The 27218-nt window shown below is 37.4% G+C and overlaps 1 protein-coding gene across 1 annotated transcript in view; it reads right to left on the minus strand.

The window, feature by feature from the left end:
• LOC109099843 (myosin phosphatase Rho-interacting protein-like) overlaps positions 1-27218 on the minus strand; it is a 48072-nt gene that overhangs the window by 15419 nt on the left and 5435 nt on the right. Inside the window, 15 exon segments of the mRNA XM_042734886.1 lie at positions 736-873; positions 1331-1871; positions 1960-2069; positions 2912-3001; positions 3127-3195; positions 4420-4476; positions 8055-8162; positions 11505-11631; positions 13394-13834; positions 14058-14227; positions 15552-15617; positions 15620-15638; positions 15723-15874; positions 21304-21381; positions 24973-25009. Of these exon segments, the coding sequence (XP_042590820.1) occupies positions 736-873; positions 1331-1871; positions 1960-2069; positions 2912-3001; positions 3127-3195; positions 4420-4476; positions 8055-8162; positions 11505-11631; positions 13394-13834; positions 14058-14227; positions 15552-15617; positions 15620-15638; positions 15723-15874; positions 21304-21381; positions 24973-25009 (2203 nt within the window).

The raw sequence follows: 27218 nt of genomic DNA on the forward strand, positions 1-27218 counted from the left end.
TGATACTCAATGCTTTTTTAAAATATTGGTCACACTTTACTTTTATAAAGAAGTATATAAGTATTTTTAATGCATTAATTATGCCTTGTAATGCACCATGCAATGCATTGTATCTCATGAATAACCTTAACCACAGATATAATACACTATAATACTTATCTATTCATTGTTACACCTTTAGAAAGTAAAATGAAAGTAAATATTTTAATGCATTTTAACTTTGGTTACAATTATTTATGAATAATGCATTACAACATACATTACGAATACCTTTTTAGTCCATTATACATAAAGGTTTTAAGTAAAATGTGCAATACAAAATATGCTGTAAATTGTTTTCCAGTAATTTAAAATGTGTATCATTGAGTATGACTGTATCTGGAGGTCAATGTAAGTTCATAGTATTTTTTCATGCTATTAATGCATATTTATTAATTCAAGTTCAGTTATTGTTAATCAGTTCTATGTTGGAACATGCAATAGAGCTTGCATGAAATTGAAATTTTTAATGTAATGTCATTTTGCTTGAACATGGCAAGAGGAATCTTAAGCAGAGGCAAAACAGCGCTGTTTGTTTACATGCAACGGTCTCTAGACATGCAAAGCGCGCGTTTGCAGCTTCGATGATAAAGATGGAAGCCATGTGTTTGTTCTTCTCCTAATAATGACACACAATGTGTTCAATCAGGCAATACCTGAATTCGCTATGGAAACCAAGACATAAATGTGGCCTACCGGTGAAATGTAACCAGCACGGATTTGCTGTTCACGCTCAAGAGCGTTTTTGAGCTGACCCTCCAGCTCCAGCTTGTGCCGATTGGAGTCCATTAAATGCTGGTGGCAGCTCTCCAACTGAGCTTTCAGCTCTTCAACCTAACAATGTCCACACCACAAAGAGAAGTTATGATCTGAAATGATATCATATTTCATTTTTCAACTCTGGATGTTTAAACTAGGGCTGTTGAACACATTATTTGGTTGCGATTAATTATAGAGAAAATAACGCCACGGTCTACAAACCTGTCTGTCATCTTACACTGATGCAGTTATTGATGAACACGGATGGAGTCTATTAAAATGCAGTTATATAAGCCTACAATTCAAGATATGAGTGCAAAAAAAGACCCTCTTATTTTTATATAATATGATACAGTATCAATATCAATATCACATCAGCAAGAGTGCAGTTTCTCTAAGCCTAAGTAATTTAATTTAAATCTAAGTAATTTCTAAGCCTAAATGGACTTGTGATTAATTTTGTGTTGAATTCGTTTCGTTTGACAGGCCTAGTTTAAAGTAGTAACTGTGCATTGGATTTTGAAGCCCGTACCCCTTTTTTGTAGCTCTCGACGAGTTTCTCCAGCTCTGATGCGTCTCTGTTGTGATGGGTGGAGGGCAAAGGCACCCTCCTCTCCTCCCTGATGGGGGTCTTCTCCACCTGCTGCCAATGCTGCTCGATCTCGTCCTCCACTCTCTGCTGCCGCTCCACCGATGGGGGCGGGGCATCTACCTGGACCACGCCCACACTCTCAAAGTCCATCTTCGCGGCGTCTGCGGGCGGATCGAAGGACGAGCCGGTGACGCTCTCGTACCTCCTCCGCCTCTCCTCCCTCCTCTTGTTTCTCTCGGTTAGCTCAGCCTGGAAGGTGTCGGCCTCGTGCGCTCTCTGCTGCGCCAGAGCCTGGGCGATGGGACGAAACTCGGCCCAGTCAAATGTTTTGGACCGTCCTTCTCGCCTCCTTTCTCTCACTCGGCTCTTCTTTAATCCACCTTCCCGCTCTGCCGAGGCTTCAGAGGACGGGGAGTCCTGAGTGATGTCAGGCCGGGCGAGACTCTCAAACGGGCCGCAGGACGCGTGCTCATCTGTCAGGCTGTTTCAAAACATTTAAGATGCAAAACATAAATAATTTAAAGACAAAAACCTATTTTTGTGCCACTGCATCATGCATGGTAACACACCTAGCAACATCTGGTGCAGTGGACGGCCGGACATTTTTCATAACCGCTTGGATCCAGTTGCGGCGTATTCCTGCAGTCATTGCAGAGAGTGTGTGCACCGCCTCTTGAGTCTGGTGTGAGATCAGAAACAGATCAGAAGAATCTTCTGATTAATAAATTCTTCAAACTCTTGGAAAACAATAAAAAGACACATTCAAGTCAAGAACTGGACTATCTGTCCCTGCAGTGCTTGGATAATCCATTAAAAGGCATCAGAACCAACATTAATAACATGACAAATAAAATTAAAGAAAAAATAAATAGAAAAAATAAATAAAATCTGAAATATAAATCCATAAAATAAAACAAAAATAAAAAGTCAAAACAAAATATAAAATTTAAATCTCTATAAAATAAGTCCATGAAATATAAACTCCATAAAAAAGTCAATAAATTATAAGATAAAAAGTCCATTAGAAAAAAAAAAACTATAAAATAATAAGGCCCATAAAATGAAAATACAATGTCCATGAAACAAGATAAAATATAAAATAAAAAAGGCCATGAAAAAAAAAAAAATGAAAAAGTCCATGAAATAAAAACGCCATAAAACAAAAAAGTCCAAAAATAAAATAAAACCAAAATAAAAAGTCTGTAAGATAAAAAAAGAAATTAATTAAAAAGGCCCATAAAATAAAATGTCCATGAAACAAAATGAAATATAAAATAAAAAGTTCATAAAGTACAACATAAATAAAAAGTCTATGAACTCAAGTCTATAAAATAAAATCTAAAATTAAGTCCGTAAAATAAAAACTGCATAAAACAAAATTAGAATAAAAAGTTCATAATATACAATAAAAATAAAAAGTCCATAAAATAAAACAGAAAAAAAAAAACTCCATAAAATAAAAATTCCATGCAATAACATTACATAAAATATGAAACATAAATAAGCTTTAGACACACGTACATGAATCTGGAAGCCATAGTTCCGTTGAGCTTGATATTCTGTTACATTATAGCATGTACTGAGATCAATCTCTCCATCCAGATCAGACGCCTGTTGATATATAAAAAAAAAAACACTGATTCAGTGAGAGAAATATTATCATTACAGCAATAAAGCTTATTGCCAAATGAAAATCTAGAGGAAAAAAAAAAATCAGGAAAAACATTGTGAATTACCTCTTCAGCAATAGAATCTTTGTAGTATCGTAGACTGTGATCTGTCAGCACAAACCAATACTTCTTCCACTAAAACAGAAATAATAAAATGGCAAATGAGATAAGATATTGGAATAGATCAAATATAATACAATTAATAATATTAGAGAGAGCTGTTGGTCCGGGAGGATGCTGCATGTGTCTGATGTACAGGCAGGTTGTTTTTAAGACATTTATACTTCTTTAAAGACCACGGTGAAAAAGTTGAGAGGCTCTATCCTTTCAACTTTAACCTATTGCTGCAGTGCAATCAAAGTGTACTATGCCCTTTAAAAGCATCAGTGCTTTGAGTCAGGGCCATTTGAGCTGAACAACTTTGATCAACGTGAAGTCAGAAAGCAGATCAGTAAGTAGAGATGATGCATTTAACACTAAGAACTTGCTCTGTAAACACTAAACATCAAATACAGAGGCCAATAAGATAATTACACTGCTAAACTTTTTTTCTCTTTTGTGTTAAGCCACAGCTTGATAATATGTAAGACTCAGAGTAATAAATAATGCAATACTAGCGATGCACTAAATTTTTCACATTTTAATTTTATTTTTAATTATATTACTATCTTCATTATTAATGTATATTTAAATAACTCTGTCATTAAAACAAGTTATTACAGCCACCATTTAAATGTCTATATTTCCACAACGAATTAATGCATAAATAAGATTTAATAAAACCTGCCTTATAAGCAATTTAAAGGTTTGCATTTGAGCATTGATTTTTAAATAAATTTGACTAATTTATTATTAAATAAACTTTTAGTACAAATCAAAAATATATTATTTTATTATTAAATACAATTTTAGTTTTTGGCTAAATGAAAACAAAATTTAGGTGCATCACCGTATACATTACAATATGATATAACATAAGTATTAAATAAGTTTAATTTATTATTGTTATTATTATAAATACTAATAATAATAATAATTGGTATTATTATTATTAATATAATGAAAGAGTAATAAACAGCAATAACATTTACATATAATAATAAAAATAATAATACTGAAAGATTTTAATATATAAAATATTTAATTTTTTTTTTTGGATTTATATAATTATCAAATTAAAAAGCACTAAATTCAGCAATATTTGCAATGCTTTTATATGTGTTTCACTGCTGTGAAAACACTGAATATTCAACACATCGCCCAGCACTTAGATTCAGTATTTAATTTCCATACACTATTGTCTGATCTAATCGGTGAGATGATATTTTGTTTATTGTTCACACAGAAACATAAGCTCACCTGGCCCTGTTCATCAAGTTTCACCATCCAACCCTTCTTGAAGTTCAGCAGGTCTGGCTGTAATCCAAAAGGGAAACAGTTGTAAATATAAACAGAAGCAGTGGAGTTATGCGTGTCATATTGTGTGTGATCACACAGATCTTCATGCATTATGAGCTGAAGAATGAATGAATGTCAGGTGTGCCGAGTGAAGAACAGCCGCTGCTGAGCATTTACTCACATCCACGAGTCTGAGAGCTCACCTCATTTCTACACACTTCAACAAGCCTTTTCTGCTCTTTGACACTCTTGGGTGAAAGAAAAAAAAAATGCAAGCCAGGGTGTTTTTCTGGACTACTTGACAGTCACTTACAGCGGGTAAAATAAGAATTGAACACGTCACCATTTTTCTCAGTAAATATATTTCTGACGCTGCTGTTGACATGACATTTTCAACAGATGTCCGTAACGACCCAAGTCACCCATACATGAAAAAAAGGAAGTTCAGAAATTAAGTCATGTGTAATAAAATGGAGTGACACAGGGGAAAAAGTATTAAACACATTGAAGAAAGGGAGGTGCAAAAAGACATGGAAAGCCAAGACTCCAGCTGAAATCAGTAATTAGAAAGCAATCCTGCCCCTAGTCAGTGGAAATCAATATTAGCTGGTTCAGTCCCAACACCTGCAGTACCAGGATGATGATGATGAAACATTCCAGCGAGACAATGATCCCAAACACAGCCAAGGAAACTCTCAATTGGTTTCAGAGAAAGAAAATAAAGCTGCTAGAATGGCTCAGCTAATCACCTGACTCGAATCAAATAGAAAATGTGACCCCGGACCACAAAACCAGTCTTAAAGGTGCTTGTAGGATTGACACCGAGTGGTTGAACCAGGTACTGCAGTCCAAATTCAAAAAATTGGAGGATTTTTTTCACCAGGCCCCTCCTCCTCAGACTTGATGCACACGCAGGTTGCCAGATTGACGACACAAACAGGAACGAGCGCAAGTGATGATGAACGAAATGAAATACGCTGTGTTTTCCACCAACTGGCGACCCGGGGTGCTGAAATACAATTGGGTAAACTGGCAGTTTGTGCCAAAACAAACTCCGACATTCCGGCCCGGAACGCACATTCTCAAAGAAGAATAACTGACTGTAGCATTGTTTTTCAGATAAACTTATAACATAAAGTTATGTTAACTTAGAATGTTTTTTAAATATCGGCAAACATAATATGGTATTTTTATGCTTTAGTAGAGTCAAAATCTTACATACAGCACCTTTAAAGTGACAATTTTTTTAAATTGAGATTAATGCATCATCTTTATTAGGATAGAACAATATTTGGCCGAGATACAACTATTAAAAATATCTGGAATCTGAGGATGTAAAAAAAAATCTAAATATTGAGAAAATCACCTTTAAAGTTGTCCAAATGAATTCTTAGCTATGAATATTACTAATCAAAAATTAAGTTTACAGTAGGAAATTTACAAAATATTTTCATGGAACATGATCTTTACTTAATATCCTAATGATTTTTGGCATAAAAGAAAAATGTATAATTTTGACCCATACAATGTATTTTTTGGCTATTGCTACAAATATACCCCAGAGACTTAAGACTGCTTTTGTGCTCCAGGGTCACAAATAAGAACTAAAGATCAGAGTTCATAGAAGAGGCCCAAAGAAACCTTCAAGATTTCGAAGAAGTTTGTGTGGAAGAATGGGCCAAAATCATACCTAAGCAATGCATGTGACTAGTTTCTCCATACAGGAGGCGTCTTGAGCTGTCATTACCAACAAAGGCTTTTGCACGAAGCATTAAATACATTTCAGTAGTTCAGTACTTTTTCTGTGTCATTCCATTTTATCACCCATTACATAATTTCTATTTGTTTTGATTTCTTTCTATGTATGGGTGACTTGGGTCGTTACGGACATCTGTTGAAAGTGTCATGTCAGCAGCACTTTTAGAAATATATTTACTGAGAAAAATGGTGACGTGTTCAATACTTATTTTACCCGACAGACAGGAGAAACACACTCCACATGCCAGTTCAGAGCATCTGTACTTCACAGCTTGCTGAGGAGCAACACAACAGGCATTTGTGTGTTAAGAGTGCTGGACAGAGCAACACACACTCACACACACACAGTGACAAGGACTGCTCTCCATACACACAGACTGAAAAGAGAGCAACATATGTATAACATGGTGAGACCGCGCACACAGAGGACAGGAACACACAGCTGGATGCAGGACGAGCTGGAGATGACCTGGGCAGGAGAGAGGAACACGCGACACCCCGAGGAATAGGACGTCCGAGGACTTACAACAATGAAGTACACAAATAGCACAGAGAAACAAGAGGGCGACCAGGATTAGTCTGAGTGGAGATACCAGCAGAAAGATTTAAGGGTCAAAGACAAATGAGAGTGTCCACGATAAAGGAAAAATCTGTTTAAAAATACATATAACACTTGTTCATCAGTGTTATTTCAGTATTACTGATATAGTATTATAGCTTTTAATTAATATTTTGAAGTAAAAAAAGTCCATTTTTACTTAGAATTTTTATTTCTACTTTTTTTCTGTTTTCATGTTAACTTGAAAGAATTAGAAATGTATATACTACTATACTTTTTATTAAAATTCTGAATTAGAGCCTATTTTTGCATTTTCCATTTTCATGTTAATTGAAAGTATTAGAAATGTATATAATGTTATTATTTTTATTTTGATTTTTTTTATATCTTCCTTTTCATTTTAATTACAGTTTATACATTTTTAATTATAGTTTATACAATTATATTGAATATTTTTTTTTAGTTATAGTCATTTTTTTTATTACTGTTTACATAAATTTGTATTTATTGTTATTTCAGTTTTGATTTTAGTTGTTGTTTTATTATATTTTAGTTTTGATTTTAGTTGTTGTTTTATTATATTTAAGTTAAAGTTTATTTTACCTCAAGTAAAGGAATTATTTTAATGATTTAAGTTCTAGTTAACTATTCTAAATTTACGAAGAAAATTTATTTTGAGTTAGTTATATAAATTTTTTTTTTGAAGGAAAGTTTTTTTTTTTTTAATATATTTAATTATTTATTCTATTTATGAAAACTATTACCAAATGACTTTTACAACCTCAACTCTGCTTTGTAAGGCCCAATTATGTGATATTTACTGACGCTGAGTCACAAGAATTCTATCACACCACTTCTGACAAAAGTTTTTTTTTGCAATTCATAAACAAGGAATGAAGCGGTTATTTAAAAAATAATAAAGATTTCCATAAAAAAAAAAGGACACCGGATGACATCACTGTAGCCTGTACAATGCATTAAAAAGCAGCAATGAGTGATTTCTGGACAGCAGTGATCTCCATCTAATGCTAAAGTCTGTGTAAACCGAGATGTTCTTTATATCATGCTGACTAAAATATTCCAAAACAGTAGTCCTTCAAATCATGCCAAATCCTGCTGCTGCTCTCTTTAACCTTTGAACCTCAGAGAACAACAGAGCCACTGTGGAGGACCTGACAGCGGTTCACCTCACACACAATGTAGGCTGATTATAATGAAAAAGCCGTATGACTGTCCAGCATGTGTGCTGAGAGAAAACAGAGAGATGGATCTGTCTTACTGTCATGACTGATTCGGTGGTCCTGCGGTCCAGAGATTTGGCTCGTCTCAGAGGCGGCAGGGTGGAGTGATGGAAGTCTAAACCCTGGGCTGGGTCCATCTTCTGCTCCTGAATGTGTGAAAGAAACAGAAGAAGATTTACTCTTTATGATGTTTTAGTGCGCAGAATACAGGGAAGACAACATCACTATTGCTTACTGGATGGTTGCAAACACAAGTCAAGCAATCTACAAGAAAAGCACTAATCTGTTGATATCTAAAGTCAATAAATAATATTTTCATGTTGACTGAAAACCACTAAATGGCTAGTTTTCAAATGCTATAAACTAGTGTTCACAAGATTGGAATCAGTGAGATTTTTGAACGAAGTCTTTTTTGATCACCAAGGCTGCAGTTATTTTTGTTGTTGTTTTGATCAGAAATACAGTAAAAAAAAAAAAAAAACTGCTTTCTGTGTGATTATACTGTAATGTGTAATTTATTTCTGTGATCAAATCTGAATTTTCAGCATCATTACTCCAGTCTTCAGTGTCACGTGATCCTTTAGAAATCATTTTAAAATGCTGATCTGCTGCTCAAGAAACATTTCTGATTATTATCAGTTGAAAACAGTTGTGAGGCTTCATATTTTTAGTGGAAACTATGAGACATTTTATTTTTCAGGATTCTTTGATAAATAGAAAGTTTAAAAGAACAACTTTTGTTTGAAACAAACCTTTTTATGTTTTTTTTAATTATTTGAAATATTTTGAAACATCTTTACTGTCAATTTAATGCTGCCTTGCTGAATAAAAACATTCATAATTAAATCAACTTAATTTAAAAAATCTTTTGAAAGGTAGTCTACATTTCTGCGAAAATACATTTAAAAACAAAACATCTGCAAAAATCACATTTAACAATCTCATTAAATTAGTGTCAACTTAAAATAAGCATTAAATGAAGGCAAAGGTAAACTAAATGTAATGCATGCATTATAAAATTTCCAATATATAACCAACATTGACCAACACCAGACGGTCTCTAATGAAGGACGATGAGTGATAAATGCATCCACACAGATTGCCATAGTTATAAAAGTATTTATTAAAGGGTTACATCAAATGTTAAAGTTTCATTCAAGAGTTTGTGGACTTGTTTATCCATTCGCTGAAGATGTTTTGCCTGTTGTCTGAGCAGCTTGCTTGGATAGAGATGCATAATTAGGTCCATCTGCTGTAGAATAATATCAATACTTGACAGACACTCTGAGGATCACTGACCTCCACAGCAGAGAGGCTTCATAAACAGATCAACTGCCTTCGGAACGAGGCAGAAAACACCAGTTACACATCAAAACCCTGGACTGACCTTGAAAGCAGCACAAACAATAACAATCTTCAGCCTGAGAAGCTCTCAGCCTCATTTCAGATTCAACTTGAGCCTTGGTTACACTGACAGATGCGTGTACTTGCGACAATAATCCTTGTTATTTTTCAGAGCACTTTGCTTGCGAAACAAATGCCGTTTGTGCTCCTTCAATGATCACACACACGTAAAACCCTACGCAGCGAATGTTGTTTTTTTTCGGTGAAGTATGTCTTGTAAACAAGAGGCTTGATCAAAATCTCTATTGCTCACATTGTTGAGAAACCAGCAATCCTTGCACTGAACCAGCGTAAGTGGAAACAGACACAAAGGAAAGTGAACTTATACTAGCTCGACTAGTAGGCATGTGTGTGCGTGTGTGCAACAGACTTATTTTAATGGCGCCAGGGTGACGCGGAGGAGACGAATTGTTGAATAAAATCGTTGTTTTGTTTTCTTTTATGCACAAAAAGTATTCTCGTAGCTTCGTAAAATTACGGTTGAACCCCTGATGTCACATGGATTATTTTAAAAATGTCCTTGCTACATTTCTGGACCTTGATTGAGGACACTTGCTGTCTATGGGAGTGTCAGAGAGCTCATGGGATGCATCAAAAATCGAAGATGAGGTCTTATGGGTTTGGCACGACATGAGGGCGAGTAATAATGACAGAATTTTCATTTTAGGGTGAACTATCCCTTTAAGTTGACTATTTAATTGTGTAGTATGTAATATTGAGAGCTAGTGGTTGAAATGGGTACTGCAGTCCAAATTCAAAATACTGGGGGGATTCAGAACTTGTGGGTTGCCAGGTTGAGGACACGCAATAGAAACAAGCTCAGTTGACACTTAAAGGCAACAAGCCTTACTCTGTAAGCCGATGAGTTGATTTATTTGTGATTTAATATGCCTCTGATCATAGAGATTTTTAGATGGATGCAGAGTTTTTTTTTAGGTTGGGTAGAATCTGCTATCTCTGACCCAGTTCGTTTACCCGCCTTCATGACTGCAGTACGCTGTATTTGCCGACAACTGGCAACATGGAAACTTAAAATGGTAGTGGGCGGAGTCACACAGACCAAAACAAGACCAAAACAATAAAAGAAGTTACGAATTTGAATGTATTTTAATGTGGGAGTAGCTTTGTTTTTTATTGTTTTTTGTAGGTGCAAGTAGGTGTGTTTAGGAAATCTGTGCAAACATATAATTGTAATTTTATGCTTTAGTTCAAAAAAAAACATAAAAAAAAAACATATGGAACCTTGAATTTTTTTTTTTTTTTAATCAAATTTTTTTTTTTTTATCTACCAGCCCTAAATGAAATACAAAAAAAATTATTTGAGTGAAGTGAGAAAAAAAAAAAAAAAATAAAAAAAAAAAAAGGCCCTGACAAGATGCGGCACTCTATAAACCATGACGAAAAAGAGACGTGGCAACTATAAATTTTCTGTCAAAGAAATTTATTCGGCCCAAGGCACAAGACTGAGAAAAGGGAAAGAAACTGTCAGGGGAATCTGAGCACATAATGGAAACTGGAAATTAATTGAAGCAAAAGGTCATGCGTGCAAGAGCCAAAAAACAGCTAAACGTTTTCTTAAAAAAAAAAATTCATTAGGTCATCTTTTCTGTTTTGCTTTAAAGGGACAGTTCACATAAAAATGAAAATTCTGTCATCATTTACTCACCCTCATGTAATTCCAAACCTGTATAAGTGTCTTTCTTCTCCGAAACACATGATGATATTTTAAAGAATATTTTTTCTCGTACTATGGAAGTCAATGGCTGCCGACAACTGTTTGATTACCAACATTCTTCAAAATATCTTAATTAATGTTCAACAGAAGAAAAACTCATTCAAGTTTGGAACAACATAAGTGAGTAAATGATGACTGAATGATCATTTTTGGGGTAACTATCCCTTTAAGACGATTAAAGAACTTTAAATGCTGAGTTTCTAGGGATTCCAAGTTTTGGAAACATTCACATCGAGAGCTCGCGTGAGGAGACGGCGTCTCCAGGAAGTGCCTGATGACAGTGCCGGCTGTAAAACCATCAGAGTGTCTGTGGATATGAACACTGGGGGTTTGGGTAAGTATACATTACCTCCCGCTGGAATCGTCTCATTTCACTGCGGCCCTGCCGGACTCCACTGCATCTCTCCTCCACCTCCATTCTCTCAGCGTGCTCCAGCTCCAACGCCTCCAGCTTCTCGATCACATTCGAGCGCCCACTAAGAACGCAGAAACAGAAAGAGATCTTAACAGAGACATCACAGTGCAGTGTAGATTCTGCAGTTTCCGGCTTAATTTGCCTCTCAATCCTCTGCTCTCTCAATGCTCGAGTGGAAATCACCAGTAAAGGTAAACTGGAGGAACTAAAAAAATGTGCACCAAAATATAATAAAACATCACGTCTTACAGTGTAAATTCAGTAAAATGTACAGCTCATTTTAATTACAGACCTGCTGCTCAGTATCTATTAGAAATCTCAAGTCATCTCAAAGCTGTTATTTGTGTAGTTCTATTGCATATTTTCACTTTGTCTCCTGGTTTTGATGACCCCAAACACTCGAACATTTCCCGACATACAGTCAGGAATTCAGTTCACAAAACCATGTCTGAAAATATTAAATGAATTTGTTCAAATTTTGCCCTTATTTGGGTTCTGCACTGCATTGTCAGCCTCCTTAAAAGGAAGCAAGAAAGCCAGTCAGTGAGGTATTTGTGTCACATGACTGCTCACAGCCTCATTGGCTACTGGGTACAAAGTGGCACAATTCCCATAAACCCAAATTCAACCAGAGTAGAGAGCGTTCCGTTCTTTCTCTATGAATTCTTCAGTGCTGCTCATCTATGCTTGTCAGAAAAAACCGAGCCGTCTTAAGTGCGTCAGAGATGTTGTTTGAGACGGCGCTCTCAAGGGCTTTGACCTCAGAGGGTTGATGGGAGCTCCTTAAAGACAGCAGCATTTATCCTGTTAATTCAGTGGTAAACGCAAGCAAATGTAAGCTTATAGATTTCAGCTGAATACAGGCTCAGGACTCTGAGACCTTCCTCCTTTCATTTGATTAAACAAATGTCTCTTTTTACATTTTATTAACAAGAAAATAATGTGGAATGCTAGATAATAGTGACTGAACAAATCCCCAGTGTGTCAGTGAGATGCTATACTAGATCTTGAATCAGTTTTTGTTTATATTTTAATTTTAGTTAAAATTTTAGTAATTTTCATGTTTATTTTTAGCACTTTTGGTTTATGTCTACATACATTTTTTTATTTTTAATTTAGTTTTAGTTATTCTAGTACATCAAGTTAAACTAAATTGTGTAAGAGTTTTTGATATTTTATTTCGGTGACTTTTTTTTTTATAGGTTTGGTTAACTAAAATAACCCTGCAAATCACAGATGTGAGGGTCTTCTGTTTTTTATTTATTTTTTTAATAAGAGATTGTACTGATAACTATAACTTGGATAGTTTTAACAAATGTATTTTTATCATAATTTAAAAACTAATTATTTAGATTACAGTTATCAGCACAATTTAAGCTATTTATTATAATTTAATTACATTTATTATAAATGCTGGGGTGGGAAAATTATAAGTGTTATTATGTGTGTTACATCAAAGGTCCCAATTATGTTAAAACTGTAATAAATTATTAAATTGTATAAATTCAATAGATGAAAACCATTAATTAAATTAAACCATTAAAAAGAAAAACACAGAATCAGGGTTATGTAATCCCTTTGGACATTAAAACAAAATGTATCAAAAATAAATTAGAATTGGGGAAGCAGTGATGTTTACTGACTGTTTACGGCAGGGCGCCTATCTAATGACCTCCATTATTCCATGACAAAAGCATGTTGCAAAACACTCTCTGGCCTTATAAGGCACATGTGGTTTTATCCCTGTTATACACCGAGTGTAATCAGCATGCCTTAAAAGGAGACGCAGAGAGCAAGTGTGTGAGGGAACGGCCTGCGCTCACCTTCTCTCTGGGCTGAACACAGACTCTTGTCTTTCTGGACTGCGCAGGCGGCTCCGTTTCTCTGGCTTGCGGGTCTCAGCGTCTCCACGGCGGGACAGAGCGCGGTGCGCACGTCCGAAAGGTTCGGCCGGGTGGCTGTCGGTGCTGGTGACAGTGCTGCCGCTGGCATCCGAGTCCAGAGAACTCATGGAGCCGCTGATGTGGGAACCGTTGGACAGCAGGCTGCTACCTGATGGGAAGGGGTCGCTAGGAGCAGGAGACAGGCAGCGCGGGACGCCCCCCATCTCTACACTGTGCCGGCTGGACCAGCTGCCCGTGGGCGACAGGGGGTCATGAGCGGCCTGCGGAACAGCCGAGTGGAAGGAGAGCCTGCTCCGGTCCACCTCGTCCCCGTTCACGGAGCTCTGATCCGAGCAGCGGCTCACCATCGAGCCCTCGGGTGTAAAGTGCAATGGAAAAGAGTGACTTAATAAAGGGTTTTAGCCAAACTAATGTATTTGAATTCATTTAATTAATTAAATGATGTGCTGACTAATTATTTGGCCTGAGAATTTGACAGACTGGTCAGCCGTGTTAAATGCCTTAATCATTTTAAAGCATTATTTCTCCCACAATTAATCGCACCAAATTAACGTGTTAAATCAACAACCGAAGGTCTGCCACACCTGCAGAGGACAGTGGTGAGCCGAGAGGCGGCATCTCGCTCCACGTCTGGGACACCTCCGCCTCTCTGCTCTGCAGCTCCTCCTGCCATATGATGGACCTGGAGTCCGGCGTCGTCTCTGCTTCGGGGATACCTGAGCCGGTCACTGCTACCTTCGCTGGGCCTGAGTCCTGCGTCTTTTTTGTTTGGGGGATACCTGAGCCGGTCACTGCTACCTTCGCTGGGCCTGCTTCCTGAAACCAAAGGTAATGTATAACGCTGAATGTCACGGAATCATTTTTTAACAGTTGTGTGACTGCAGTGTGTGAAAACAACTAGCCCAGTAATGGTAGAAATACACCCACTCATTTTTTTATAATCCCAATAAATCATAAACAGTCTCTCAGAACAAGTGATTCCAGATTTCTCCCTTAGGTACAAAGTCCCACCTATTTGTGATGCTCTCTGCCCTATTAGCCTAGACACGGGAGACACATCTGAGCCGCTAAGGACACTGTGGTTAAGTTTCATTTTCGAAGGAAATATCCCGGAAAAAAAATTGATAAAGTCATGCCAATCATTTTACACCGGGCTACCTCCACAAGCGAGCGTCATTTCAATGCTGGATTTTCGCAAAGTCTGATTCTGAAAGAGGGATCAATACCAACGCTTCATGCTCGAACGTCAGATCCAGACAAAGCAAGCGCGTCATATTTTGTTTTCGAATAGCCTCTCTGAAAGAGCTTCTTGGCACTCGGTGAGGCTAATGTTAATAAAGCTACCACCGTCTCTGGCTGTTTTCACTGACGCTGCCTTCACGTGCTACCAGAACCATTGTAAATAGGAATGTGGTAGTTAGAAAAAAAAAATGCATATGAAAGCAATGTGAGTTGATCGCTTGAGAGTTTCTGATAGTTTCAGTGTGCAAGATTGTTTGTTGTTGCCGATGTCCCGGACTCTGAAGCTCCGCCCTCTTCTGAAAAGGGGGCCGGGAATACCAGCTCATTTGCATTTAAAGGGACAAATACAAAAATGCTGAGTTTTGGCTCATACCCTAAAAGTTGCAACTTAAACAAGCTATACAAATTTATCTGCGGGGTATTTTGAGCTAGAACTTCACATACACAGGGCAAATCAGAGACTTATTTTACATCTTGTAAAACGGGGCATAATAGGTCCCCCCTTTAAACAGTTAACCTGTTTGCATCACTTTCTTTGCTAAACAGAAAGAAATTGATTTAACTTCATTTGTTAACATCTTAAAAGATTAAATTGTTTATGCATTCATTTGATTAGTTTTTGATAATAATATTGTATTAAATAATAAAACACAGGCACAGATAAAAAAAAATTGTGAATTCTATTGATTAGACATCCTTTTTGATTATTAAAATGCAATAAAACCACAATCCAGAAACTTCCAGAAAATCACAGAATTTGGGAAAACAAAAATTTCAGTTTGAATTTGGTACAAATAAAACTGATTTCAGAGCACAGGTTGTAGTCATAAAGTACCTGTGAGGTTGTTGCTGGTTCCACTTTGCGTTTCTTCTGATTTTGCTTGTTGGTTCTTGGATAAAACCAACTAGCTGTTCACTCCACCTGGTGAACTTGAAAGACAGAAGAGGTCAAGCTGATCTCGTGTCCCATCGGTAGTGAGACTGACGCCCTGAACACGCCACATACCCATTGATGATCTCCTTGTTGTCTCCTCGTATGTAGTACTCCTGCTCCGGGGTGATGATGCACAGAGCGTTCTTCTGTCCGGTCCTGGCCTCAGCGTCGATCACATCAGTGCACAGGTTCATGTTGACCGTCCCTTGCGGTAGTGTACTTGGCTGCGTGGGACAACAGATGACAAGTTAACGATGACAAAAGTCCAGATTAATTTTGGTCCGACAGAGACAGCAATGGCTCAGATGTGGATATTTCATACATCTAGGAATGAGTAAAATATATATTGTGATCTTTGTCATTTAACCTCACCTCCGGCTGAAGCCGCTTGTTCTAGAGAAACAGTTTCTGAGTAAACATGTACGTCATTGATATTTTTTCATATCATTAAATCCGTGCTGGGACCAGCCTTTATCATTACTATAGTGCTGATGCCATTTGTTCCCTGATGCTCGAGGCCTGCCACCATCAGCCGTGCCAAGCACTTCACTGGAAACATGCTGCTTTATTTATGCCTGTCATCTAGGGTTGCTTTGAGATGCCGATCACGTCATACATTAAATCTGTACTGGACCCCCAGCAGCTGATCTAATGACAGCAGATCCATTACAGTCCCACATCAACAATACAAACACTGTCAGACTGCTGTTCAATGACCTCAGTGGCTCAGGACTCATGATACATGGGTACTTCACACAGATCAACGTGTACAAACCCATTCAAAAGTTTGGGGTTAGTACTTTTTTTGAATACTTTTATTCATCAAAGATACATTAAATTGATTGAATGCAACAGTAAAGGTTTTTATAATGTTACAAATGATTTCTGTCAAATAAATGCTGTTCTTTCGAACTTTTCTATTCATCTGTGAATCCTGAAAAATAAAATGTATCAGTTTCACAAAAATATGAAGCAGCACAACTGTTTTCAACATTGATAATAATCAGAAATGTTTCTTGAGCAGCAAATCGGCATATTTTCATGATTTCTGAAGGATTGTGTAAAATTCAACTTTGATCTAAGAAATAAATTACATTTTAATATATATATTCACATAGAACTTGGTTACTTTAAATTGTAATATTATTTAGCAATTTTGACTGCAAACTTTTGGACAAAGAAAAGCATATAAAGAGTATAAATTGTAAAAAGTGTATATGTCATGTGTGTATAAGTTTTCACAATTTTAAAACCAGCTTTCTGACTATATTTATTTTAAAATATCCTCTGGTGTCACTTGTTTTTTTTTTTAGAATGTTAACTATGACCTCATTTAATCTCAATTCACATGAGGTCATACAACTTTTTTTTTTTTTAATCAGAAAATCAGAAGACTTGAAATTCTGTGCATGCCCTCTGTATATGTGGTCCTTTCTTGCTATTATGGAGCTTGAAAAAGACAGTAAGTCAAACAGGTTTGGAACGAGATATGAGAACAGAGCATAATAAATGGCTTAATTTTTTGGGGTGAACTGTTTCTTTAAAGCACTGGACTGAGATTCTGTCAGTGTTAAGATCCAGAGATTCACACTCCACCGTCTCGCAACTTCTGCCCGGGCTGTTATCAGACGTTCTGCAGACTCGAGATGTAAAACAGGTGCCGTCTTTTCCCGATTCCTTTTATGGCCATTTTAAGTGATCTCGCTTTATTAAAAGCTGCCAGTAAACTCCAGGGAATGCCAAATATGGAAATTACAGTGTGTCACAGTTATAAACTGCAGCAGTGTTTCTGTTTCACTACAGAGTGAGTGCTGCGGAGGGAAAGAAATCTGGGTAACGAGACACCAGCAGCATAAGAACAGAAGACACATCAACAAAGAGTCTCACGTCACTTCGTGCACAGCCCCGAAAACACACAACGAGACATTTTTATCCCTTTGTTCCACCACAAATCATGATGAGAAACCTAGATGTATCGGATTACTAAATTTCATATTATTTTATCCAGAAGCCGTCAAGAACAAACCCAAAACTGTAGCATAAATCCCTGTAAAAAGTGCCAGTAGCCACAAGCACACAAATAATTTGAGCTATTTGTGTGCTAAGGTTCGCAAGCAGTTCAGTTAGATCATTTGGACTCGCTTGGTTTAGGGGTGTGAGTCTTTAAGTCATCTTCAGATAAGAGAGGAAAATATGAGGCAATGCATGAAAAAATAAAAAGAAAAAGAAAAACAGAAGAGCCAATAGCTGGAAGCAGGACTGTCATCAAGGGGAATGTCATCCCGCTGAGGTCCTCAAACATCTGCCCTGCAGGGACCAAGGGGCCACGCATTAAAAATACAGTCACAGACCTGTGAATTACAGCAACGGCCCGGGCCAAACGCCTAATGTGTGCGACGGTTAATGAAGCCATCATAACCATCTTAGTAAACACGCATATAGGCGGTGAATCAATGGCTTATCGGAAAAACAAAGACTTTACGTTTGCCAAGCTCACCATTCTTCATTTCACATTATCGTGGTTTTATTCCAAAACACATCAAATCTCATATCCTTTAATTGTCTTGCTATGCTCAGCTTTTTTTAGAACTGTAATAAAACTAAAAATGTTATGCTCACTTGCCAGTTTATCCTGCATTTGTAAAAAAAATTTAAACTGCAGTCAGAAACAGAATGAAAACAGATTCCTTGTTTAATAAAAGACTTTTTAATGGCTCTATGTTCCAGTTAAAACAAGGATCAGTGAATGAGGTCCTCTATAACCACTGTCCATCTTTAAAAACAGTAGTTTCTGGAGCCTGTCGATGTATGGAAAGGGCTGCGGTAAAGCAGAAAAACATTCATTGGATGCATACAGACTTGGATCCACAAAACTTTCATTGTTGGCTAAACCATTATTTTTACATTTCAGTTTGTTTCTCACACAAAGCTTAACTTTCGGAGGCTTAAAATACAGCCCATGAGCCATATGAACTACACTGTCAAAAATGATGTTTCAAAGTTGTATAAAACAAAGACTACTGGAAAATGATTTACAAGAAAATACTAACATGCCATGATGCAAAGCTCAACAGTGTCCATTTGTTGATGAGGGCAGATTAAAACACAAAAACAGCCAGAAGGACAAGTTTTTAGGAGTGTGATAGCAATGTTTTGGGTCACAACAACTGTTTTATCGCAAATATAAGTGGCACAATAGCAAAGCTGCTCCATTTTCAGGTAGCTCTTCTTATTTTACAGCACATATGTGCCCAGACGTGCCATGTCCTCTGTTAAAACACACCTATGTGAATCTTCCGGCTCTGGAACACCTGAGGGCGTAAAAACAGACGCATTTCATATTAAACACCTGGCAAACGGCTGCCCCTTCTGTCTAAAGCAAACGGTGACCTCCAGTAGATCTCAGATGATCAGAGGACTGAAAAACCAAGCTAAATGTGGGGTCGCTTGATGTACCGTGTAAAATAAATCTGTGTCTGAAACTCTGCTTTTATTCTGTAAAGCTGGTTTTCTCTAGGTGTCGTGGCAAAGCCCTCAGCGGACCGAGAATCTCAAAGCATTTTTAACATTTCCCTGTGGTTTTGAGGAAGCTAACGCTCTCCGAGCGGAGCACCGTGACCCACAGTCCTCTGCAGTTTCTCCTAATAAGGGCATATTGGGGGGAAGCGCAATCCTGAGCGCAGACTCCACGTTAAGAACATCTCAGTCTGACAATTAAAATACTTTGCTTCAAGACCGCAGCTGAACGCACATCATGTTTAGACAAAATTTTAACGTTTGAAATTTGCTAACATTAAAACACTTCACGTTTGCAAGAGTCACTAGTGAAGCTAGATGAATGGCTTCTTACTGGAGACTAAACAACTTCAACCATACTGGGATATGATTAAAACAGAGCCTGGAGTGAAATGAGCACACTTGAGCATTTCTTAAGCTCAACTGAAGTTCACAGTATATGTAACAAACCCTTATATAAATAAAAACTAGCCATAAAAAGAACATAGGTTCAATGGAAAAACATGCCTATCATGACATGTCTGTAAAAATAATTATTACGTTGCTTCTTGAATGTTTCTCAACACTGAAAGTGTGTTCAGTTCTCAAAAATGAAATACGCTAAAAGGTGAATGCTCTATCGCATTTTGAAAATAGCATAACTAAACCCGACCCCAAGTCGTTACTGATAGTGTTAACAAAAAGGAAAATGAGTCATGTCAATTTATTTGCTTCTACAAGTCTTTAAGTTCTTTTATCGCAACTTGTGTTTGACGGACTCGTCACAAGTGCAGAGCTGTACCGGGTGCGCTACCGAGCAAGTTTACAACCCCAGAAAAAGACAAAAATATGGAGTTTGCTATGTGATGCAAACATCAAAATCTATTAGTTTGCAAATGCACTATGGTTAAAGTGTTTTGAGCTCATAACATAGCATTGTGCAAGAAAACGTATTAAAAATAATTGATAATCTGCCATAGTAATCATAATCTGTGTGAAAAGGAATAAAAGTTGTTGGTGTTTTTTTTCTGCTACTAGTGTTAATTCGGCTGGAAACTGAAGTGAAATGTATGTACAAGTAAAAAATTAGGGGCACGTTTCACCAATGAACCAGAGTTGAAAGGAACGTTCACTAAGGAAACAGTATCTCTGACTATATAGAGGTCAAACAGACTCGGTGTTATGAGAAGATTCCCAGGAGACGAGAGAAAAATCAATTAAGACATTCACGGAAATCCATTTAGCCTCTTAGAAGTGAGCTAGTGTGTCATGTGCTCAGATATCAGATCAGTTCTCAGCTGTAATTCAATTTAGTTTATTAGAAGTGAGCTAGTGTGTCATGTATAACAAAGTTAGAGTCCTACTACCTTAACCCTAAGCACATTTTTGCACAAAAAAAAAAAAACCTAAGCCAAAGCGTTCCTGCTTATATCCATACTCTGAAGAGTCTTTTTTTTCTTGACCTAATTTAACAGCATTTCCTGAAACTCCCCACACAGATGAAAAGACTATAAAGACAACAGGGCTGACAGCATTTTCAAAGCAAAACAATAGCAGGAAACTCTGTAGTACCCTGAACTAGTTTGGACTGTCCTCACCACTCACTGGAAATAACAACAATGTCCTCTCTCAGCCATCTCGCACAATGATGCGACTCCAACCTTCTGCCTCGTGTTGCAATGCAGGATGATGAATTGCATGGCGTTAATGGGCATTGCTACAGTAAGCAACCTAAGCGTCGGGAGTCGAGGGTCTGGCGGGACTCAGCAACCCTGAACTGGTTGTGTTTGTCCTTAAATTTTTATACGTATAGAATTTTTTTTGATTGTGTGTGGAGATGGATGTTTTCTCTGGAAAGATGTGGCAGCTAATCTGGTCACCCGTGTGACCTCTCATTAAACACAGGACCGTGTTCTGCTAGTTCACATCCGATGGACTCCCTCAGCATTTCTCATCTCTGAGCTGCTGATGGAGCAATAAACTTTTCTTGGATTATTTTAGTTCAGGAATGGTTATGTTGTCTTTTTAGTGGAGAGGATTTCACTAAGGTTTGGCTTTGGTCAGGGCAGCTTTAAAGAGAACAAATGTAATCTCTCAACTATGCGATTAGATTCACAGATCACTCATGTGCAATTGTGTGAGATGTAAATAACAGGACAGCTTACCGATTCATTTCCAGAGCGAAGCGCAAGCAGCCGCGGTGTTCATAAAGAACAAAGAATCGCCGCTGCCATTTCTGTGTTGAAAGGAAAGTTAGTAATGTTATTCATATTTACTCAAATAAATACACTTTCTATTGGTAATACACATTTAAAGGGATACTCCACCCCACAATGAAAACGTAAGTCATTAATCACTTACCCCCATGTCGTTCCAAAACCGTAAAAGCTTTGTTCGTCTTCAGAACACAATTTAAGATATTTTGGATGAAAACCGGGAGGCTTGTGGCTGTCCCATAGACTGCCAAATAAATAACAGTGTCAAGGTCCATAAAAGATATGAAAAGCATCCTCAGAATACTCCATCTGCCATCAGTGGATCAACCGCGATGTTATGAAATTTTTTGTACATGAAGACAACAAAAATAACAACTTTATTCAACAATTTGTCTCCTCTGTGTATCTCTACAGTGATGTGGAGAGACACAGAGGAGACAAATTGTTGAATAAAGTTATTTTTGTTGTTTTCGCATACAAAAAGTATTCTCGTTGCTTCATAACGTTACGTTGAACCACTGATGGCAGATGGACTATTCTGACAATGTCTTTCATATCTTTCATGGACCTTGACACTGTTATTTATTTGGCAGTCTATGGGACAGTCACAAGCCTCCCGGTTTTCATCCAAATATCTTAAATTGTGTTTGAAGACGAACTGAGCTGTTACGGGTTTTGAACGACATGGGGGTAAGTGAATAATGACTAAATTTTCTCTGTGGGGTGGAGTATCCCTTTAAGTCTGCATTAAATGAAATTTTCCTTAAAATTCTAAATGCATGTTATTGATCTTACTGTAAACAATCCTCCCGTGCATTTCAGTTCTGATTTTTTATCGATATGTTGCAACTTGAATTTCTGGTGAAATGCTGGAATTCTCTGATTATTCATCTTTTTCAATCATCTCCAACCAAGTCCAGCTCCAGATTTTCCATTTTATTTCTATTTTCCATGTTAAGCCATTTAACTTAAGTGCTACCAATTCAAATTCATCAAGTACAACTATACAAATAATGAACAAACTATTAGTTTATAGTTTATTCGTAGTTTATATATTGCAGTCTCTCCATTTGTTAAAGTGTTAAATAAAATAAAAAATAAAAATTAATTTAGTCACACTCGAGGCATCCTAGGTGTATATGCCTTTCTTCTTTCAGACGAATCCAATCGGAGTTATATTAAAAATTGTCCTGGCACTTCTAAGCTCTTCTAAGAGAAGTAACTCTTTAACAAACGTAGAGACTACAATATATAAACTACAAATAAACTATAAACTAATAGTTTGCTTTATAAGTACTTTTATAAGTGTATAGTTATACTTAAGTGTTACCAATTCATCACATCAAATTAAAGCTCTGACTTGACAGCTCTAATACAAAGTTTTGAGTGATTCATCAACAGAAGCAAAATACAGTATCCCACACACACCGTGAATACACATCAGGTGAGCTTTATTTGTGTACAGTGTCAAGACCAATAATGCAAACAGACGCCAAACTTCATACAAATAAGTAACGAGAGCACATCTCAGACTGAAGTTAATGCAGTGTCCCACACACCTTATTACACACCAAACTAGTTTTATTTGTGTACAGATCCAGGATATTAACGCAAACAGACGCCATATATTCTTAAATCAAGTCAACAACTGTACATGTTCGAGTCAAAAGAAAAACAATTTGTGGTTTGATTTTGATAATGCTCTCATTTTCTGTAAAAACTTTAGATTTTGTTAATTTTGAGTGACTGACATAACTACTTTTAAAGTGTTAGCTACAGGTGCAAGCTTAGACGCAGCTAAGCAGGACTAGGCAAGTTAATATAACTTCACTTTAAAGCAGATGTTTGCCTCAAAGGTTTAAAAATGCAGTGTTATTAAGCAGCGTCTCACCTTCTCACTGAATGCAATGACCTCGAAATTATGACTTGAATATTTTTTACCCATGCATGCATACAAAAAAAGGAACAAGCAAGACTGATGTTGTAATATTATCCATCAGTTGAGCTTAAGCTAAATAATGCAGTGCTGCCCACACATAGACTTTACTTGGGTGGGCCGCCCAGGTATATTAACGCAAATAAAAATAGATGTGCGCAAACTGTAAAATGTATTTAAGGAGCACGTGTGCGAATAAAGCAAAATCCCTCTGGATGAGTTTTCTTAAACCTACTGCCATGAAAAGTCTTCAATACATGAAATGGTAAAACAAACGTCTTAATGATCATTTAAAGTCGTCTTATATTTTGGAGACGGAAAAACATAAATCACGATACAGCCTATCGATTATTAAACTTCAAAATGATTTCATTAATGATTTCATGCACTTCAGACTGCTTCAAAGTGATTCTCAATCAATAAATAGTGCACATTTATGCCAAGCGATTGCTTATGAACTCGAGTTGATGAATTATGACAATGTCTAATTTATGACCTTCATTTAATGTGTTTTAGACGGTTGTAAGAATGCATATTTTCTCTCTCATCTGTATGATCAGCCCGCAATTAGTCTCGCATAGCCAGACCTTCAGATTGAAGGAATCTATGGCAGCTTTCTTTGGCCAAGCCCCGCCCATGAGGCCGTTTGACCGACATGTCAAACAACCAATCACAGTTCGTTTTGTCCATCGTCACGTTTCGAGGCGTGGAAATGTCACCTCAGTAACAGACCAGTGTGTAAAACTCTTCGACATATTTTAAAGATTCTATGCCGCAAACTTTCAATATTTCACATACTTTTGAAAATCCAGCATTTAGTTGATCCTGATAAGCACTCATTGTCACAGTTGTAAACACTAGGCTTTCTTCTTTAGTGAGGGGGTTTGGCGCCACGGTATCTTTGTTTCCAGGCAGAACTTTAAAGAACGCGACACACACGTCTCGCGGAAATCCTGTAGAATTCAACCAATATGATGACGACTTTGACACTCCTGAAATAAGAGTCCTGGTGTATTTCGGGGCTTGTTTATGATTAAAAGTCACACGTTATGGTTTTTTTTTGTTTTGTTTGTTTGTTTTTCTTGGCATTATTGGTATTTGGTTAGGCAATTAATTGAATTCCATTTAATTTCCATTTCATTCATAGTAAACTATTGTAGTTTTTGGCAGAGATGCTTCCCCACAGGAAGAAGAGACTAAGAACATTATTTGACATATTCAATATATAGATTTCACTAGTATCAGTAAAATCTGTATCTCATTCACTGAGAGAGACACTATATGACAAAGTAAGGAGAACTCTGCCATTTAAATGCTGTAATTTTGCATAATTTACAATGCATATAATAATGCATAATATGTAATTAAATGCAATAGTAGCCTATAATAGTAGCCAATAGTAGCCTAAATTAAAATACTGTTAAAAATTACACATTATTTGTTATTTGTCACATGTAGACCATTTGTTGTGTCATGGGTAATAGGAGGATTTTCCACCCGGCTACCACCGCAAATATATTTCAAACCTATGGGAAGCACTGTAATGACACTACTGTCTTTACAGCAGAACCTGAACTGTCTTAGTTGAGGTTCTGCTACTGATTTTGCCATTTTTCTTTTTATTACTCTGAAGCTGCGTGACACAATCTGCATTGCTCAAGTGACATAACTTTACTTGGGAATCGTTAGGCACCTCATGATCCGTTCCAGTTCTAAACAATATTTTTTTCTAATTAATCAATTAATTAATTAGTTTACCACCACTGAATATAGGCTGTCCAATCAATCGCATTTGATTGTCATGTGCATCTCGTCAGTTAAGCCGGTCCCATGATTAGTAGTAAACCACCATCACCTGCTTTCAGATGGAGTGGCTTTCACTACACAGAGTGAAACTGACAAATAAGCAAAAATCGCTCTCATAATCGCAGATGAATCGCATTCGATTACAAACGCGATATCATCTAGCTTGTCAGTGAACTACGGCTCTGTGTAGTGAAAGCCGCTCAGTCTGAAACCAGGTGATGGTGATTTACTACTAGAATCACGGAACCGCTTTACTGACGAGATACGCATGACAATAGAATGCGATTCATTGCACAGCCCTAGTAATTGAATGTCAAATTTAGTTGTGCATTTTTATTAAATTACTTGTATGATTATAAGTACTCAAAATCACAATCACAAATTTAATAATAAAATTAAAACAACTGTATGTGAAGAATTATTAAATAAAGTTTAAAAATTTACAATATATCAAATGAAGGAGAACAAAGAAATGCAATACAAGCAACAAACAAAAAGTGTTTTCAGTATCTGAGATTGCCTGAAATTTTCTCTGGAAAACTTCCAGACAAAAGAGCCTTTCGCACCACTTTAGTTCTGGAACTAAATGTACAAATACTGGAATGGTTTTGCACGAACTATTTCCCAGTACCTTTTAAAGGGTTGCATTTGCACCGACAGTAAGCCGGTCGACAGCACGTCATTTGTGCACTGCGTTCATTAATGAAAACAAAGAAAAGCAACGTTAACAACAGGAGGATGGAGGATGCTGTGATCGGAGCTGTGTTTTTGTTGTGTCTCGCGGGTTTCACAATAATGGACATGGAATGTCGACGTATACGTAAAGCGACTGAAAGAACGGAAAGGAGGACTAAGATTCTCCAATGACAACTGGCAGTGCTACATTTGCTACAAGTGCCTGCACTTCAGCGTCCGTCCATCTATGTTCTCCATCCTTGCGAAAATAAGTTGACACAATGTTTGCAGTATGTTTACACAGCGTTTTTAAATCATAGCGGGTGAGGGCGTTTTCGTACGTGGTTTGGACAATCAATGTCTACTTACATCATTGAAACCCTGCTCTGTAGTAGGAGCTAATTTGGTTCTCGAAAAAGGCAGTCCGGTACTAAAACCGCACCCAGTCCCTGCGGTGCGAAAACGCCCAAAAGTGGGTATTTCCACAATTAGTTCAGGTTCCTGCGGTGCGAAAGGCCCTAAAGAGCAGACAGTTTTACAGCCTCTTTTGCTGAGCATTATTGCTGTTTGATTATTACTGATAGCATCACAGACAGCAGCAGGTCTGATATGCTGCATTCACACAAATGCACAGACATATTTTGACATTTCCTATGTTTTGTCCTGTTGTTAAAACAAAACTGTTTACAAGAATCACTGAAGAGAGAATCGTAGTGCATCGATTTTTTTTCTCTCCCAGTCCTCCCCCATAAGTACCCATAAATACATCTTTACAAAAAAAAAACAGAGGATACCTGGGGACCAAAATTTATCCGTTTTCCTCTCTGGAAGAGGTGGGGGGATTGGAAGCAAAAAACAAAACACAGCTGTGACTCCAGCATGTGTGCAGTGGCACACCCCCTGCGCTTTCCTTCTCTCTTCTCCAGCTTCACGTCTAACCCTACGGCCCCACCGGGCCGCATCACGTTTAAACTCCCAATTTCCTCCCCGGGCTGAATCCTGAGGGCGGCCGGCTCCCAATGGTCCACTTTATCCCTGCATCCCCTGGACGCACTCACCCTGACCTTCCACCCCCACCTAAAACAAACCCAACGCCCACCCCGGGCCCAACCGCAGCTTCAGAAGTGGGAGCGACCTCTGGGAAACTCTGCTCCACTTTCCCAACACGCACTTCCTTTCACAAGCCCCCGTTCCGCCTGCTCACAGCAGACCTCCTTCTGCATGGGAATCACACTGGGACCGCTTCAAGCCACTTGATGCAAGTTTCCATTTTTAACATGCGGGCTAGACCTTGACGTAAAAGACAACTCTAGAAGACAAGTATAAGCAAAATCCAATACATGTATGATTCCTGTTGCTCTCGCAATGAGATCAGTAGGAAACTGTAATATATTCTAGCAATTTCATTTCTGCATCAAGCTTCTGAAGATATCAACAGTC

This window comes from Cyprinus carpio, chromosome B12 (genome assembly GCF_018340385.1).
Source record: "Cyprinus carpio isolate SPL01 chromosome B12, ASM1834038v1, whole genome shotgun sequence".
NCBI lineage: Eukaryota > Metazoa > Chordata > Actinopteri > Cypriniformes > Cyprinidae > Cyprinus > Cyprinus carpio.